This window comes from Artemia franciscana, chromosome 4 (genome assembly GCF_032884065.1).
Source record: "Artemia franciscana chromosome 4, ASM3288406v1, whole genome shotgun sequence".
NCBI classification, from domain to species: domain Eukaryota; kingdom Metazoa; phylum Arthropoda; class Branchiopoda; order Anostraca; family Artemiidae; genus Artemia; species Artemia franciscana.
The window spans coordinates 27,226,945-27,246,289 of record NC_088866.1 but is presented as its reverse complement, the minus strand read 5'-3'; the positions used below and the strand labels follow the sequence as shown (position 1 = coordinate 27,246,289).

At 36.4% G+C, this 19,345-nt stretch overlaps 3 protein-coding genes across 5 annotated transcripts in view; 1 reads left to right on the top strand and 2 right to left on the bottom strand.

Annotated features, from left to right (window-relative positions):
* Positions 1–1,214: 1,214 nt before the first annotated feature.
* On the bottom strand, positions 1,215–1,634 carry LOC136025735 (uncharacterized). The gene has a single exon (XM_065701722.1). The coding sequence runs from the start codon at positions 1,632–1,634 to the stop codon at positions 1,215–1,217; it is 420 nt and encodes a 139-aa protein (XP_065557794.1).
* Positions 1,635–7,215: 5,581 nt separating this feature from the next.
* LOC136025734 (uncharacterized) lies at positions 7,216–12,196 on the top strand. Its single transcript, XM_065701721.1, has 2 exons — positions 7,216–7,336; positions 11,979–12,196. The coding sequence occupies exons 1-2, from the start codon at positions 7,216–7,218 to the stop codon at positions 12,194–12,196; spliced, it is 339 nt and encodes a 112-aa protein (XP_065557793.1).
* Positions 12,197–14,351: 2,155 nt separating this feature from the next.
* Positions 14,352–19,345, bottom strand: part of LOC136026233 (transmembrane protein 245-like) — a 136,060-nt gene continuing 131,066 nt past the window's right edge. For all 3 annotated transcript variants that reach the window (XM_065702576.1, XM_065702579.1, XM_065702578.1), the window contains 2 exons: positions 16,404–16,586; positions 14,352–14,547 (listed from right to left, as the gene is read on the bottom strand). In XM_065702576.1, the coding sequence (XP_065558648.1) occupies positions 14,529–14,547; positions 16,404–16,586 (202 nt within the window). In that variant the 3' untranslated portion in view covers positions 14,352–14,528. The remainder of the gene's footprint in view (positions 14,548–16,403; positions 16,587–19,345) is intronic.

The following is a 19,345-nucleotide window of genomic DNA, read 5'->3' as shown; positions in this document are numbered from 1 at the left end:
CTTGTCAGCGCTAATGTAGGCCTGCTAATTAGAAAAAGATGCAGCACTCTCAAGAACATCCCTTGATGATCTTAGGTCAAAGACACTGGAGAGGCATTGTTGCCACTTTATGTGCCAACTGGCATGGGAAGGTCTAAGTCTGTATCTGGGAACATTAGGGGGTAGTTATGTGCAAAATAAGGAATATCATGGCAGGCTGTTACTTCTATTTATTTACATGCTTCCTTTGTAGTTTGCTAACCTTAAAAATTTAATTGGTCTGGGAACACAATAAAAGAAATTTTGTTTATGGCCCAGAAATCAGACAAAGGTAAATTTCACGCATGGACTGTAGATTCTTAATCCTGAATGTGATATAGAAAGTTTCAGATATTTGTGATTGCCTGAAGGCTGGGAGTGGGCTAGTAGGTATTGGCTGACTACAATCTAGGAATTTTTTTTTTTATATTTAAACTTTGACAAAAGTTATCCTTATAACCTAGCCTCTTCAAATATAATTATTCTGCTTCACAACACTTGCCTTAGATAGAGTATATCTAAGATGGGGTTTATCTATGATATAGCTACTTTGTTTGAATTTTTGGATCCCATGTCCAAGATTTTCTTACCTTAAATTGCAGCTTGAAGCAATCTAAGGATTTCCTCCTTGTAGGCTCAGTGAATAATCAAAGACGAGTTGAATAGTCATGGGCTTCCCAATCATATTTCCACTCAACATCACTCCATTCAGCATCCACACTTGATTTGAAAGTGTCAAGACAAGTTGCAGAGATATCTGCATATAAAGTTAAATAATTGTGTACTACTACACTAGGGGCATCATTAATAAAAATACTGAAAAGGGTAGGGCCAAGGATAGTACCTTGCAGCACACCACTCTTAACTAGAAATGAGTTGGTATAAATCAGCATTCCATGATATATTAATATTCTGACCCGCTGGGTCCTTTCAGCAAGTAATGCCTTAATCCAGCCAACAACTTGGTTGTTTGTTTCTGAAGCATTTAACTTGACTATCAGTCTCCTGTGGCAGACCCTTTCAAAGGCTTTGGCTAGGTCAAAGAGGGCAACATCAACAGGAATTCCCTTGTCTATTAGATCTATAACGAGAGAGAGAGAGAGAGAGAGAGAGAGAGAGAGAGAGAGGAGAGAGAGAGAGAGAGAGAGAGAGAGAGAGAGAGAGAGAGAGAGAGAGAGAGAGAGATTATTGTAAGACTACAGTAAATTTGTGTCAACAGGTATACCACTTCGGAAACTATGTTGAGAATGGTGAAGGATGCCATTCTTTTCAAGATGTTTAACAATAGCATCATTAACTACTCCTTCAATCAATTTGACAACAGAAGAGGTGATACTGATCATCCTGTAATTTGCTGCAGAATTTTTTCCCTTTTTGAAAACAGGAGTTATGTATGCTTTTTTCCAATCTACTGGAAGCTGTACAGCTTTAATTGATTTTTGGAAGATTACAGCTAATGGGGGAGCTAGGACATCTTTAGTATGCTTGAGAAGCCAAGGATGAATATAATCAAAACCCTTAGATTCATTCAAGGCTCTTTTTGCCAGAAATGGCATTCCAGAGAAAATAGAGTCTGACAATGTACCACAGTTTAAATCAGATAACTTCCAGTCCATTTAAGAAATAGGATATCCAGCATCTGACTTCGTCTAAATTTTCCAATCTCTGATGATCATGCTGAAAAGGCTACAGATTTACCCAGCAGGATCATGTTAGAAGCGATAGGGTTCAACACAGACCCCCTACCTTGGTCTATTGGAATACTGAAATATTCCAGTAGATGAAGTTGTATACCTGTGCAGCTCCTTATAAGTAGAAGTTTAAGGTCCATCCTTCCTTACACTCAGCAGCAATCGCAGTCAAAGACTATTCCAAGGACAAATTCTGTCGAGCCTGATGTCAACCAACACAGAAGCAGGACTATGACAAGGCTTCTAAGAAACTAATGGAGTTGAAAGACAACCAACCCTTCTGGGTCAAGCTATCAAAGGAAGCTGCATGTTGGACAAAATATGCAGTAATGTAATGCGTGACCCCAAGATCTTTTCTTATCCAGACTGAAAATGGTAGATTTATTGTAGGAATCGGGCCCATTTGAAACCATAGTCATATGTTAGAAAGTCCAGTGCTGGAGACTGTTCCCAACAGGCTTCAGTATTCACAGGTAATGTGGAGCTGCAACTGGAATTTAACCTGTCTTGGACCCTTCCCTCCTTTTCAAAAAGTGCTGCCCCAAAGACTCCAGTAAATTGTAATGCTGGGCAAAATTTCCAAGACAGCCCTTACATAACCACAAGAGCTACAACACCCCCTTCACCAATGGACAGTAATAACGGAAATGGAGATGGTTCCCTACGATCCCATGTGACAAAAACTGGCAGAGTGGTTAAACAAAGGAAGATAATGGACATAAAATGGACAAAGGAAGATAATGGACATAAAATTAAATTGTTAATGATTTTTTTGTTATTGTTAGTGCATCATATTTATTATTACCTGTGAAAGAAAGGAGATGCAGTGTTTTATGCCTGTGCTTCTGCTTGCTTAATTGGTTTTTGTTGCAGGTCGGTTGGCTTAATAAATAATCATTATAAACAAACAATACAGTTCTCACCTAGTTAAAATTGACAACAAGCTGCATTTAGTTACAGATAGCTTATCACCTTGGTTCAAGAGAGTGTTGCTTAGCCTAGGGATAGGATAATTCTAGTTTGCAATTGCAAAATATGGATTTGACATGTTTAAGTCCTGGTTTTGATTATAGACAACTAGAATTATTATGGATACTAATGACCAGGATATTATTGACAGAGGCATTCATGAAGCCCACTTGCTACAAAATTTGCTCCATCAGGGCAGGCCAAGAAAATATCAAACCAATATACCATTCTTCAAGCAAGCCTCATAAGGATGGGTAAAACTATGGAAGGAAATGTTCTTAGATGAAGTCAAGACTAAGAAGTCAGTGGTATTCAAAGCTGGCAAAGGCGTTAAAAAAATGTTAAGGGCTATCAAAGAAATGTGTGTCTGATTAATTATCTCACAAAAACCAGTAAGCTGCACCTTGTACTCGAAAACAGTGCTGTATTCCAGCCTATCAGTGCAAAAATGAACAAGAAAAAGACTGTTTACTGCTGGGGAAATAATGAAGGGAATTGGTCCACTTCATTCCTTAAGAGATTAAATAAAAAAAGAAGTTTTTTTTAACTGCAAGTAAGGAGTGACAATAAAACTTAAAACAAACAGAAATTATCCCATATATAAAAGGGGTTGCCCCTCCTCAACGCCTCGCTCTTTACGTTAAAGTTTGACTCTTTCTCACACCTCTACTTTTTAAAACAATAAAAAACTTTAGCGTAAAGAGTGAGGCTTTAAGGAGGGAACAACTTCTTCCATATACGAAATAATTTCTGTTTGTTTTAAGTTTTAATGTTACTCCTTACTTGCAGTTAAAAACTTGTTTTTATTTATTTAATTTCTGAACGTTTTTTAATTAATGCATGTGTTGATATTGGCTCACCGCACATGAATAATTAAAACGAAATTTGGATATTTTTTTTTAGCTAACTGGCTTTCTCATAGTTTTGGATGGACAATTTTAATAAAAAAAAGTAGTGGGGGAGGAGGCCTAGTTGCACTCCAATTTTGGTTACTTAAAAAGGCAACTAGAACTTTCTATTTATTTATTTACAAATGTTTTTATTAGTAATAAATATAGGTAACTTACGAATTAACTTACGTAACGAAATTTTATGTTTGTATATTTTAATTACGTATATGATAGGGTTCACCCCCTCGTCAATACCTCGTTTATTACACTAAAGCTTGAATTTTGTCCCAAATCTTTAAGGATGACCCCTGAATCACAAAGGCAATAGAATAAATAGTTGAAATTGCTAAAAATACTTTAGTGTAAAGAGTGAGGCACTAATTTCGTTTTAGGTTCTAATGCTGCTCCTTACTTCCAGCTGAAATTTTTTATTTATTTATTTTCTCTTTGTTTTTTTTTGAATAATGCTATAAAATTCTGCAGCCCCTTCATGGAAATTTTGTTCCCTCATGATAAATTCCTCCATGGAAAGATCTTCCCACTCAACCCCCTCCCCCAACCCCCCTCTTTAACGAGAAAAAGTCCCCCTGAAAACGTCTGTACACATCCCAATAACTATTTCACACGTCACAATAACTGTATGTAAACTATGGTCAAAGTTTGTAACTTGCAGCCCCCCTTCCCCGGGGACTGTGGGGGTTTAAGTCGTTCCAAAAGATATAATTATTACGTTTTTCGACTATGCTGAACAGAATGGCTATCTCAAAATTTTGATCCAGTGACTTTGGGAAAAAATAAGCGTGGGATGACCAGTTATTTTGGTTACTTAAAAAGGGCACTAAATTTTTAACTTCTGTTAGAATGAGCCCTCTCGTGACGTTCTAGGACCACTAGGTCGATATTATCACCCCTGGGATAAAACACAGCAAAAAAACAAATAAACATGCATCTGTGATCTGTCTTCTGGCAAAAATACAAAATTCTACATTTTTGTAGATAGGAGCTTGAAACTTTTACAGCAGGGTTATCTGATACGCAAAATCTAATGGTGTGATATTCGTTAAGATTCTATGACTTTTAGGGGGTGTTTCCCCCTATTCTCTTAAATAAGGCAAATTTTCTCAAGTTTGTAACTTTTGATGGTTAAAACTAAACTTGATGAGACTTACATGTTTAGAATCAGCATAAAAAATGTGATTGTTTATAGATTTTGTTGTACCCCCCCCCCCATGAACAAAAACATAGATACAGCCTTGTCTGTAGAACTTACAGGACAATATATTATTCCAAGTTTACCCATCTTGGGATATGCCAGTTGACTGGGGTACATATTACTTATGGATTTATCACTTTCTTAGATCTCAGCACAGTTGCAAGGCCAGTTTGGTCTACTTTCCATATAGAAAGAAAGTTTTGTGTGTGTGTGTGGGGGGGGGGGGTGTTTCAAACCTGGTAGGTCCCTCTAGATATTGCTTTATCTACAGGTGTTCCCCTTTTACAGTCTTTCTGCTTGTTTATTTCAAACGAACTGGTCTCTGGTGTCTCTTCTGGCACCAAAGGTGTTGTTTATATAAATTGATTGAAAACCACTGAGTCTCTAAATCCCTTTGTAAAGCTCATAATGAAGTGTTGGCTCACAGATCTTATTGAACATGGACTATCGCGTGAGCCTTATTAGTCTGTGATAACCAGAATATGCTAAATGAAGTGAGATTTTGATCTCTTAATTCCCATCACAGACAAGTCGTAAGCTGCTTCCCCTGGGTTGATCTGTTTTTGAAGTGTTAAAAACTCACTACCATTGAGGTGCTGATGTGGGATACTTAATCCTCCTGGTCAACTCATCAAAACTTTAATATTGGATAGCTTCTTGGCAGTACTGGCATTCACAACACAAAACATACAGTCTGGCCTTATGGTTTCTGGAGTCTATCCCTTCAGCCAAGGTATTTTTTTGAATGACAAATTCTGAGCTCCTATGTCTTGGATCATGCAGAACCAGCTTCTCAAAGTTTCAATAACTTCTGAAAACAAGGATGTTTCTCAACCAGGCACATCTTCATATGCATGTTCAGAAATACCAGAAGAAATGTCTGTTTGTCCATAGATCTTTCTCAAACAGATTTCCCTTCACCTTGCTTTTAGTGTCAGAAAAATACTAGCTACCTCATAAAGATCAAGAGCATTGATGCCACTGATGCATCTGTAGAAAGCCAATTAATGAGACAAACAAAAAAAAAACAAAAAAACAAAGAGAAGAAACAAGTGAGATGTAAGAAAGCCAAGGTAAACAAGTCTTGAGGTTTGACAGAATAGATAGTTTTCAAGTCCATCTAAGTGACTTGGATGACGAAAGAGCATTCATGCAAAGACTGTAAAACAACAACTAAGAAAAGGTAAAAATAGTGACTAAGTCTTTATCTTTTAGGAAAAAGTAGACAAAATTTTCACCTACTTAGGTGGCGAGGTTATTTCATAGGAGGAAGACCAAAACAGGACACTCTATTCGAAAGGACCTAGGCTATACATGTGGATGTATCATATTTATACATTCAACAGCAACAACATCAAAATGAACACTAGTCTCCATCTTTCACTGGCTGCACTATTTGATTAGTGAAACAACTGGTTTTTCAAGTGAACATTTCCCAAGTTGACATCGAATGGTTGTCATATGTCACGCTAGGCCTGCAGATGAATATTGCTGTAAACTACCAATGCATATCTAGTTTTTAATTCTATTTGAAACACTTCTGATATATACCAGCTATATATGCCAGTATATATTCAGTTATTTATTTTGCCAATTCTGATTTTAACAACCCTGTGTACAAATGAATGATGGGCACCAGCATACAAAATACCCACCCCAAGTATCCATTATGCCTTTGAAAAACGTTAGAATTTCATGATTATCTCAATTCTAACCAATCATCCCATTGCCAGAAACATTTAGTCCCATTCATTTATTACATTTAATCTTACCATGTATTAAATAACACTTTGTATTAAATAAATATATTATATTTATTTTGTCTTATTACCTTTTCTATTTTAATCTATTTTCAGGAATTAAAACAACAAATTTAAGAAATGTTTATGAAACTTGATGTTTTCGTTTATGGAAAAAATGTTCAAAAACATAAAAATATTTTTTTTATGTTTATGAAACCTTGAATGTATTGTATAAATGCTAAAAGCCTTTGAAAATATAGGTATTTTGCTAAAAAGAGCTTAACCTTTGGAAAGTTTTAGTTACATTATTACTGCAGTAAAGGGGTGCAATGTTCTCAACCTCTGAATGGGCGGGGATAGAATCTGAATCCACAAACAGTAGTATATTGAGAAAGATAACCTTTGTCAAAAGAATATTGACCCCCTGTGTATTAGATGCTGCTGTCTCCAAAATGAAGTGCTAAAATTCTATTAAAAGTGTTTTACATTTTACAAAGTTGTACGTTTTGCCCTTAAAATCTTCATGGATGGAGAAAACATTCCAAATTAAGGGGGGGGGGGGTAAAAATTAGAAAAAATATGCCAATTACATAATTGAGAAACTATCTGTAAAAATTTCCAAGATTTCTTTTGGAAGGTCGCAAATTCCCCAAAATCCAAAATTCATTTTTGTATTTTCAGGGATAGAAGCAATGAATTACGAGCAATTTTTTGATGATAATTTTTGTAACAACGAGATATGTGGAGCTGCTCTTACAACACCTCTTTCTTCATGTAGGTTCTGTGGTGCCATTAGAGAACTGCCCAAAGAAAGTAAGTTGATAAGTTATAATTTACACTTTCTGTGAGAACAGTTGAAAGAACCAGAAATAAGGCCAAAATTGAGACATTTATAAAACTTCGTCAAAACTTTAGTAATGTGTCAGCATACTCTCCCTGTTGAAGTGTTAGCGCTTTTTTGCTGTTAAAATTTCATCTTTTGTAGGTTCCAGGAAATTAACCTTCACTCGTTAGTTGGGCCTGATTTAGGCTCCTCTGACTTTTTCAGATTTTGCCCTTGTTTCCTTTCCTTTACCTTACCTTGAGTTGGGAGTAATTCGACTATATCTGGCATAACTGACTGATAGTCTTCTATTATTGTTAGTGGCCTATCGTTCTGGCTGCTTTGACCTGGAATGCCTTGAATGGAATCATCAAAATCCACAGAGGAGGTGATCTATAACAGAAATTATCAACTTTCAGTTAAAAAAAAGCTTGTTTTCTTATTTAATCTATGATCATTCTCCAATTAATGCAGGAAAATCTGCCTCCTCCTCGATGGGACCCCCCCCCCCCGAAATTTTTTTGAGGACAATTCCGCCTGAAAATTCTCCTTAACATACTTTCATTTGAAAAAAAGACTTGTTTTTATTTAATTTCTAATCGTTTTGCAAATCATAATAAAAATCTCTTTACAGGAAAAATTTCCCTAAAAATCTTCCTTCCGTGGAAAATTCTTTATGAAAATCCCACTCTCCCCAATGGCAAGTTTATCCCGTGGAAGGAAAAAAACCCTTCTTTCAGTTGAAAGACTTGTTTTTTTATTCATTTTCTGATAGTTTTTCAAACAATCCCGGAAAATTTGCCTCCCCCTGCATGAAAATTTCCCCTCGAACAATTCCTTCTTTGCTGAAAGCTCCTCCCAGAAAATTTTTCGTGGACAGTTCTGCCTGGAAAATTCTCCTTAGGCTACTTTCATTTGAAAAAAAAAGACTTATTTTACATTTAATTTCGTGTCTTCTTGAAATTGCCCTGGAAATCCCCCTCCCAGAAAAGTTTGCCGTGGACATTCTCCTTCCCAATAGAAAGTTTCCCCTGCGGGAAAATTCCCCGATGGAGATGTTCTCCCGCTTAAAGTACCCCTCCCCAAGGAAAAATCCTCCAGACAATCTCAACCCCTTTGAAAATTTCCTTAGAACATCTCCAATTGTAAAATTGAGCCGCCAAAGAGAAAGTAAGATAAATAAAAATGATTCTGTATAGGAATTCTGGCAAAGTCCCCCATGCAGAATTTCCCCTTGAAAGTTCATTCCCTGAAACTTCGCTGTCCATGGAACATTCTCCCCATGGAACTTTCTCGACCTCCCCCCCCCGCAGAAAGTTCCCTTTCCCCGAACAGTGTCTGTGTACTTCCCAATAACAAATACTTTGTGTAAACAATGGGCAAACTTTATAACTTACAGCCCTTTCACCCCTTCTCCCATTGGGGGGAGGCATGGTTATTTGATCTTTCAAGTATGCTGAACGAAATGGCTATCTCAAAATTTTTATTTGATGACTTTGGGAAAGAGGGGCGTGGGAGGGAAGCTAGTTGCCCTACAATCTTTTTGGTGACTTAAAAAAGGCACTATAACATTTAATTTCCGTTCAAATGACCCCCCTCCCGTTCTTAGACGACCATTTGTTCTGTACAATCACCCTTGGAAAAAACAGGAAACAAACAAAAACGCATGATCCTTCTTCTAAAAAAAAAATCGCATTTTTCCAAATTAGAGCTTGAAACCTTTACATTAAGATCCTCTGATACGTTGCATCTGACTGTGCGATTTTCATTAAGGTTGATTGACTTTTTAAGGGTGTTTCTCCCTGTTTTCTAAAATCAGGTAAATTTTCTCAGCCTTGTAGCTTTGGATGAGTAACTTAAACTCGATTAATTATATATATTTTGAATCAGCATAAAAATCTAATTCTTTTGATATTTCATTTTTTAGTGTTTCGGTTACTATTGGGCCGAGTCGCTCCTTACTTACAGTTTGTTACCACGAACTGTTTGATATTTGCTTCGAAGATTCTTATTTGTCGAAATTCAACAACAAAAAGAAAATCACGATCATTATGAACATTATGGGATAGAACAGAATTATTGTGTCTCTGATTTTCAATTTAATTTTACTTCTATTTAAAAGGACACTTTTTTTGTCACTGATACAAGAACACAGATATAAAAAGGCCTTTGCAAGTTCCAATTTAAAAGCTCTTATGCCTGTGTGATGTATCAAGGAAGTGGAAGGTGGATGCTCAAGGTGGATGACCAGTGCTGATTCGTAGCACTTGAAACTAAATGCCTCTGCTGAATCGCTAGAATCACCTACCTTGATAGAATTTCAGATGTCGAACTCTTCAAGCGCCTTCAAATCCAACAATCATCAAACAGTTCGTGGTAACGAACTGCAGTAAGGAGTGACCCGGCTCAATAGTAACCGAAACCTTAAAAAAACGGAATTTTGATACCAATAGTTATATCAAAAGAATCACATTTTAATGCTGATTTTAAATATATAAGTTTCATCAAGTTTGGTCTTGCCCATCAAAAGTTACGAGCCTGAGAAAATTTGATTTATTTTGGAAAATAGGGGGGAAACACCCCATAAAAGTCATAGAATCTTAACAAAATCATACCATCATATTCAGCGTATCAGAAAACCCTACTGTAAAAGTTTCAAGCTCATATCTACAAAAATGTGGAATTTTGAATTTTTTTCACCAGGGGTGATCGTATCAACCCAGTGGTCCTAGAATGTTGCGAGAGGGCTCATTATAATGGAACTTCGAAGTTCTAGTGCCCTTTTTAAGTGACCGAAAAAATTGGAGGGCACCTAGGCCCCTTCCCACGCACGTTTTCCCCCAAAATCACCGGATCAAAATTTTTAGATAGCCATTCTGTTCAGCTCAGTCAAAAATCTAAGAATTATGTCTTTGGGACGACTTAATCCCCCACAGTCCCCGGGGGAGGGGCTGCAAGTTACAAACTTCGACCATTGTTTCACATATAGTAATGGTTATTAGGACGTGTACAGACGTTTTTAGGGGAACATTTTCGCGTTGGGTAGGAGGGGGTTACGTGGGAGGATCTTTTCATTGAGGAATTTATCATGAGGGAAGAGAATTTCCATGAAAGGGGTGCAGGATTTTCTAGCATTACTTAAAAAAAAACAAGGAGAAAATAAATTACATTTTTTTCACCTGGAAGTAATGAGTTGCATTAAAACTTAAAACGAACATAAAATATTACGTATATAAAGGGGTTCGTCTCCTCCACAATACCTTGCTCTTTACGCTAAAGTTTTTTTTTAGTAATTTCAACTATTTATTCTACAGCCTTTGTGATTCAGGGGTCATTCTTAAAGATTTGGGATAAAATTCAAGTTTTAGTGTAAAGAGCGAGGTATTGACGAGGAGAGAAACCCCCTCATATATGTAATAAAAATACACAAATATAGAAGTTCGTTACGTAAGTTAATTCGTAAGGTGCGTATGATTATTACTAACGAAAACGTTCCTGCAAAAAAAATAAAAAAATCTAGTTGCATTTTTAAGTAACTGAAAATTAGAGGGCAACTAGGCCTCCTCCCCCATCCCTTTTTTTTTATCAAAATCATCCGATCAAAACTAAGAGAAAGCCATTTATCAAAAAAAAAAAATTGCAAATTTCGTTTTAATTATTCATTTTCGGTGAGCCAAAATCAAAACATGCATTAATTCAAAAACGTCCAGAAATTGAATAAAAAACAAGTTTTTTTAACTGCAAGTAAGGAGCGACGTTAAAACTTTTACGCCTCGCTCTTTACGCTAAAGGTTTTTTTGTTATTTTAAAAAGTAGAGTTGTGACAGTGTCAAACTTTAGCGTAAAGAGCAAGTGTTGAGGAGGGGACACCCCTTTCATATACGGAGTAATTTCTGTTTTTTTTTAGTTTTAATGTCGCTCCTTACTTGCAGTTAAAAAACCTTGTTTTTTTTTAAATTTAATTCTCCAAAAGAATCTAGCTCCAGTGGCTCGGTCATGTCCAACGGATAGGTAAGTTCTGTTGCTCGAAAATCTTTCAGAAGGCCAGATTCACGATCCTCATCCTCCTAGTCGTCCCGCAAATAGGTAGAAGGATAACTCATTGCCTTGCCGCCTCTCAAGTTTTCCTCGCCGAGCAAAGCCGCAAAACATACAGAAGGGTAATCCACACCATTACGAGGAAAGAGGCCCCAAGACGATCTTCAAGGACGAGACCTAACTTGAGTAAATAAGGTTATGGACTTAAACATTTCGTGTCTGAACAGCTCATATATAACATGGATAAAAGAGCGGAACTAGTCTTGGTTAGACCAGTCCCACTGACTTCGATTTAAATAATTGATTTAGAACAAGATTAACAAAAAATGCTGTGAAGTATGCATTGAATTTATGGAGCAGCAAACAAGTGCGAGCCCCTCCCCGCCAAAAAAATTCGGAATGTAAGGTGTTAAATTGTTTTGTGTATTTTGGACCCCCCCCCCCTGCCTCATGAGAATTTTGCTTTGTGCTCCCGAGTAAGTTTTTTTTTATTATATCTTTTTAGTTGTCTCTTATTAATTCTTATCTATATTCTTCTTATTGTTATTTGAAACTAAGCTGATCCAGATATGTTTTTTTTATTATTATTTCCAGGTGTGGCCCTTCCACGTTTAGAAATTCCAGTAAAGAGACGAAGTTTCAAAATTCAAGTGTCCAAATCACAACAACAAGGGCAAGAAATTGACCACAAGTGCCCTAAGTGTGGCTACACCAAATTAAATTACCAGGCCCAGCAGACACGATCAGCAGATGAAGGCCAAACTGTTATCTATACTTGTTTAAAGTGTAGTCATAAATTTTCTGAGAATTAAATATGCTACTAATTTTTTTTTATTTGAGTAATTGTTTAAGAAAACGCAATCATTGTTGCTCCTTAGAGCAACCTAGTAAAGAGCAAACCTAGCCCTTTAAAACTGGAAATTCAAAAATGTGAATAACTGACAAGAAGGGGACTCGATATTTGAAACTTATGTGAAAACTGAATGTGTGAATCATCGTAGCCGAAAATCCCATATAATAGAATTAAGTCCACCATCTTGAGTAACAAGGAAACTCACCTTTTCAAATGGGATGCAGTGATGGACTTCCTCGTTTCCTTCTTTTTTAAGCACGATTAACATAACTTAATTGTAATGGCACAGGTTAGTCAGGTTTTATTTCCGATTTTTTCTACAATTTTTTGTGGCTTGTAAGAAGAAAGATAAAAAAAAAAAAAAAAAAAAAAAAAAATGTGGCATGCATTTTTGGTGTTTTCTGCTCCATAAGGGGAAAACTAATGGATCTTGAGTTCTATGTTCAATTAATAATGTCCGAGATTGTTGGGCAAAGTCGTTAAAAAAAATAAGTATTATGCGAGATCGTTATTCAAGCTTAATTAAAAAAATGTCTGACAACTCTGAAATTACAAATCTGCAGGCGGGTCGGTAAACACCTGGAAGTGTGGTACTTTGTCTTGCCATAAATATAATTCAAACAAAATTTCAATGTAGACCATCGCATCAATGGAATATAAGGTTCGCACATACAGTGAAGTTCGAAGCCTAAGCCACATTACGCGAGACTCTTAAACAACTTCCACGAAAAAAAAAAAATTTCTGGTGACTTCCAAAATAAAAATCCCAGGTACAGGAAAAGAGATAACATTGGTCTGTGATTCTCTGATAAAGAGTTCATCTGAATTTCATTGGTTTACGCCTGTGATGTATTTTTGTAAGCCAATGATATTATCCTCAAACGTATGTCAGAAAGGGACGCATGATTGGTTCCTGTGTGAAATTTCGAGCTAAAGAATAAAAATTTAAATTTCGCCTGATTACTGGAAAAGCCCCCCCCCCGCCCTTTCCCCTCTTGATTTAAAAATACAATTTGCTCTAACCTTAAATGTTCGTGAATTGAAGCCACTGGTCCTAATATTATCCAAAAATGTAATTTAGTGTTTTCAATTTGTTGCTACAGAAGATATAATTACAGTAGTAGTGGTCCCATCTTTTAAATACCTCATTGATTCTTACCTGAAATGTTAACCTAGTAAAATGAGCGAAAGGTAATTCTTAATTCTACCTGATTGGTTCTGCTGTGTAAAATTTCAACCAGTAGGAAGAATGAGCAATTTTTGTGTCACATTGATTTTCAAAAATAAACTCTGTTTCTGAGGTTTGGACCTGTAAATATCTAATATGTTACTCTGTCTTGTCATAAAATTATCAAACCTGAATAAAAACATGAATAATAATAAATCTTATTTCTCCAAAAATCCTAGGCCGTGGCAACAAGAAGGAAAAATTCCATTATAAGTATTTCGCACTACATAACCCAAAACATTTCGCAAATTACAGAAGTCTGTTACTTTGCTCCATTGCAGGTCTGAGAAATTACCTTAAAGTCATCACTGTTCTTAACCACTATCTTTCATCAAACATACACTCTCCAACATTAAATCTACAGTCTCCATACACTTCCTTCCGCAACTCTGTTCAATTTTTTACACCCAAAAATCATATGAACCACACTACCATTGAAACCTGCAGACATAAGACACAAGTAAGGACCATTACGCCCCTGCTTCCTTCCAAAATATTTTCTTGTTGCCCCAAGTAGTAAAATATTCACCCTCATTTTAATAGCATACTTTAACTCCTCCTTATTAGTCAGAGGCATTATTCTTGAAAATGCCTCTCCCCCATGTCTTATTTATCGGAGCAGTGCCTTTCGATTTTTCATCTTGACCCCTATCCCCCCCCCCTGAAATGTTTGTCTGACTCGTAAAACCGTACCAAAATGCATATAAAAAAATGTTATGCGTTTTTAAAAGTTTTCTTTTTTTGTAAAAGCTCCGAAAAAATACCCCCCTTCCCCCGAACAGAAATCCTGGATACGGCCCTGAGTGTCGCCACAAGTTTTCTGAGAATTAAATATGTAAAATTAAATATATTACTCTGCCTTCTCGTAAAATAATTTGCAATGTACTTTAGAAGCAGACAGTTGTATTAATTGATTAAAAGAACAATAAAGTAGAAAATATATACACAGCAGATTAATCATAATAATTTAATATCAACAGAATTAAAGCAGACGGACTATTTGACTAGTGTTTTAGCAGATAGGAGAACACCATTACCAGACAAGGGACTTAGTTGTAATTCTCTAACCGATCGTATCCAACCTGAAAAAATATAAAAATAATATTATATAAATAATGCAAAATGATACCAATAAATAATATAAAATAAAATATTAATGCATATTTTTTTTATCATTCCAAAAATCCTAGGCCATGGCAACCCAAATGAAAATTCCATTCTAAGTAATTTACGCTACATAAACAAAAAGCATTTCACAAATTACCGAAACCTGTTTTTGTACCCCATGGCTTGCCTGGGAAAATTGTTCTAATCTCACAACAATTATAGTCATTCATTACACTCACCAGCCGTCATTTAATTTTTCGCAACTCATTCAATTTTACAAACTTAAACATCAAAAGTAAGGACCATAATTACTGCCTACTCCCTACATATTTTCTTATTGCCTCAAGTAGTAAAATATTCGCCGTCAGTTTAATAATGCACTTCAACAATTCCTCTATTAAATCCATATTTAAAAATACCCCTTCACCAAATTTCTCCTTTATATTTCTTGTCATCATTACAACCTCATTATCAAAACTTAATTCATAATGCGACATTTCATTATTTATAGAATTTTCCTTATTTATCAAAAATCCTTGTTGTAAGAAGATAACAGCCGCAGATGAAAAAGAAAAAAATGAATGATGTTCTAATATGTTTTAAAACGAAAACGCAAAACCAAATATGGAATTATGTTGTTGTACAGTATTTCAGTTATTAATTCACGAGAGAAAGAAACATCATTTCAATGCTCGGATTACATTGTCAAAAAATTACAAAAACAAAAAACAATTAACACACAGACACCAACAGACGAAATAAGTGAAAAATATAGCCGCGTCCGAGGAAATTGATAATCTTATTTTTTATGTTTTCAGGGAGGGGGAAGGCTAGGAGATAAACGCATTTTCATTTGCGATAGATAAAAAATGCTTCGAAGGCCGATTTGCTTTCAGAGACTTTGCACGGGATGAGCATGACCACGATGCAGGACAACGCTTCCTTTTTCTGAATAACTTTTACCCTCTCACTAAAATGATTGTCATCTGGGATGTGTGAACCCCCTGCAGTACATCTATACCAGCACGCACAGTGAGCGGGGGGGGGGAAATCAGAAGGACGCTCAACCACAAAAAAGACGGTCCAAAAATCGAGTTTTTTCATTTTTTGACCCATGGCGATAATAAAAGCTATTACCCTCTCCTCACCTTTGGTAAATTTGACTCTAAAGAATGATATCAAAATACCAAGGACATCAAAATGAAAACTTCCACACCCTCCAAGGCCCATATTAGGTCTATTTTTTCTGAAAAACACACTTCTCTTAATTTTCTTTTTTTGATTGTTTCAAAATTCTGAACCTTTTAGGGCAGTACCATTTCTTCGTCGGTATTGCCATGTTTAATCATCCAAAATGAAAAAGCAGAACTAATTAGTTAATTTTGACAATGGTTTTTGCCTGTCGCAATCCGTAAACTAAATCTATTGACTCCCGTTGTCGCATTCCGTAAACAATCTGTTGATTCCCGAAGACAACTACACCACCTTCAAATGGAAAGCTGAACCTTCTTAAGTTACTTGGTGTCAGGTGTTTCAGCCATTTTTTTTTTTTGCTGATTTTTCACCCAAGTTCCTTTTTTGAATTCATCGCCTACAACAACCCAAAAATGGATATCCGCATTTTGGAAATCTTATTCAATAAAAGTAGAATCCCTTATTTTCCCATTTTTTAGATGCACAATGTTGTGTAAATTTGCACATAACCAATTAAAAAAACAAACTAAATTTTCACTGTTCTTGGTATATCAAGCAAATTCTGTCACAAAAAGGGGCGTAGGCCAAAAGGTTTGGAAGCCTAACAATTAGGAGTAAGAATAAGCAAATTTTTTACCTGATTAGTCGCCTTTGTGATGGCGGAAATGAATTTGTTGGAGTTTCAGCTACAACAGATCTATAAACCCTTATTGCCACTAGAAGAAGACACAATATCAACGGACCAAAGATGGCACCTTCTATTCCAAAACAAAGAATGCCACCGGCAATGGAAAGGCCAGTTAAATAAGGATGCCCGCCCCTAAAAATAGAAAGACAGTCAGTATCGGAATAGTGAAGTATCACAATTTTTGATGAAATTTATTGTTCCAATTCAGTTAAAAGTAAAAAAAAAAAAAAAAAGAAAAACAGCTGCTTCAACACAAGAATTCTCACATGAACCTTTCTAGGAATAATGTTTTTAATTTAAATCAGATAACTAATTGAAGCTATTTTTTTTTTGGGGGGGGGAGGAGGAATTAAATAGTTGATGATACTTCAATCAGAAAAGTAACTAGCATTTTTCAATTGTGAAGGGGGGAGAAGGCAAGAGCGCAGCCAGGAAATTTCCCCAGAAGGATGGAGCATTACTACCAGAAACTTTGTTTTTACCAGGATTTGAATTTTTCAGATGTCTTCTTTATCGGGGGGGGGGGGAATCCTCAGTGTTCTTGCCTATGGGGGGGAGTAACAAGAAAACAATAATTTTAAGGTATTTTTCCATTAATTTGGCGAAAAGGTATTATTTTTCCGTGATTTTCATTTTTTATTTTATTTTGGGGGATCTTTTCCAATGTCTCGTTACTTGTGCATTGCTTCATGGCACCAGACCAGGTTCCAAGCAAAGGAAAATTACTATGGTGACAACGTAGCATCCTCTATTAGGAGTAGGGCATAGCCAATAGCAGCGGTCAGCATGCTAGCCAGCACACTTGGCTTTGAGTCAAAGACCTCGGTTTCTGCACCGTCTAGTGCCGACAGAGAATATTCATGAGAACACCAGGCTGTAGTGTAGCTTAGCACAGCCAGATTAAGGATCTTGCAATCTCTCAGCCACTCTTCCCTTGCTACCAGAGAACTGGCAAATGCACTTACCACCAGCAATCGAGGGTCTGCCTAGCCTAGTTGCAGTAGCCTATACAATAGTAGCTCTTTCTAGTAGCTGTTTGTCAATTTAAAAAAAAAAAAAACTCCTCTCTCTCTCTCTCTCTCTCTAATTAATTTGGATTTTAATATTCGATTTTGTTTTTAGGTAGTAACTGCTCAAAGTTATCAAGTAAAAGCGAGGAATAAAAACAGAAGCTGAGGGATAGACATCAATCATCAATCAATAAATCAATCAATGGGCTTTATTATCAATTCAAAAAAAAATATACATAACAACAATACCCAGGCCATTCCTGGACGCCAAGATCCTCAATCTTTACCTTTTAAACATAATACGCAGCGTGGTCACTACTCCCTACTCTCAGAAACGACATTACCTATCATTTATCCAGCAAAACTGCCAATTATCCTCTTGCCCTTTGCCCCAAGGGAAACCACCCCATCATTATACTAAGAAAAAACAGAAAAAAAATTTATTTCTATCTATTTATATATAATACTTTATATAAATTCATTTTACTAACCATTATTTAACTAGTCTTTTCCAATGCTAATAAATGATTTTTAATTCTTCTTTTAAGTGACGCGAGGGAGCTCCCACCTCTCAGCTCTTCTGGGAACGGGTTCCATAACCTTGCACGAGTTATATTCGGAGCAAAATCCGATCGTTCAGTCAGAGAGAGGGATGTTTGCAGGTTTGATGATGGTCGGGTATCTACATTATACTGGTTCGAGATTGGTCGAAATAATGTTTTAAATAAGACGAGAGTTCACCAGCTAGAAACTTGAACACAAAGGTCAAGCATGACTGATGATGCACCCACTCCAATAACAAATAGTCTCCATGTTTTCCAATTAATTTCAAATATCGCTTACGAATCGAAATGAGATTCTACAGGTGAGATTTGAAAGTCGATTGCTAGATCATTGCACGGTACTGTAAACGGGGTCTGATAAGAGCGTTGTATAGCAGGACCAGTGTTTCCTGCGACAGTGTTCTTTAGATTCTTTATTATTCCAAAATTCCAGGATATCTTTAGCTCTACTGCTTGAATGTGATGCAGGAATGACAGGTTCTTATCAAGCAGAACTCCCAGGTATTTTACAAAACGATTATCTGGCCAACTGATCAAACCTCTGGATGTTTCGATACCACATATCTCCAGATGGACACTTCTGACCCGGCAAAAAAAAAAAAAAAAAAAAAAAAACACACAAGATTTATCAACGCTAATCACAAGACGGTTAGAATCCTTCCAGAGAAACGTCTCCTCGAGAATAGCCCTAATCTTGGAAATGAGTGCTCTTTTATCCCTTTCACAATAGCCTAGTGTGGTATCATCTGCAAAAGCCACGAGCTCATCATCACCTACAGGCTGAAAAGAAGCTTCATCGTGACATAACTTACAACTATGCCTTGCTTTTGCTGCACTTTTTGAGTTGGTATTTGCAGCGAGCTGACCAGAGTTTCGATATATTGCAAGCTGAATTTGAACGATCACACATATTCAGTTGTGTATCCACCTTCTGCTTGCTCCCTTTTATTAGCCTCTCTTATTTGGGTCAAACCCCTGGCCTTTTCTTTCATAGAGCTAAAAAGTGGCACAAGGACTAGGCTATGTTTTACTGAAGGATACGACGGAGTGCTAGTGCTAAAGATTGTGTTTCGTGACAACCCCTTTCGGACCAAACAAGAGCTTGTTGTCCCCAAATCGGAGAGGAAAAATCTTGAGAAAGGATTCAAATGAAGTTGGGCCTTCTTGGGCGGGGGTAAAGAATGAAGTTTTGGATAGATTAAGTTAAAGGAGGAGCTAACATTGGCTCAAATAGTAGTTGTATTACAAAAAACTCTATATCCTGATTTATGGTATATCTTCGTACCATCATCTGGAAATACAAATCTGGTTATGCTGT

Excerpts from the sequence above, each read along its gene's own strand:
- LOC136025735 (XM_065701722.1), bottom strand. The coding sequence starts at position 1,634 with ATGGACTGGAAGTTATCTGATTTAAACTGTGGTACATTGTCAGACTCT.
- LOC136025734 (XM_065701721.1), top strand. The coding sequence starts at position 7,216 with ATGAATTACGAGCAATTTTTTGATGATAATTTTTGTAACAACGAGATA. Across the intron at positions 7,337-11,978 it reads TAGAGAACTGCCCAAAGAAA|GTGTGGCCCTTCCACGTTTA; the intron begins GTAAGTTGATAA and ends TATTATTTCCAG.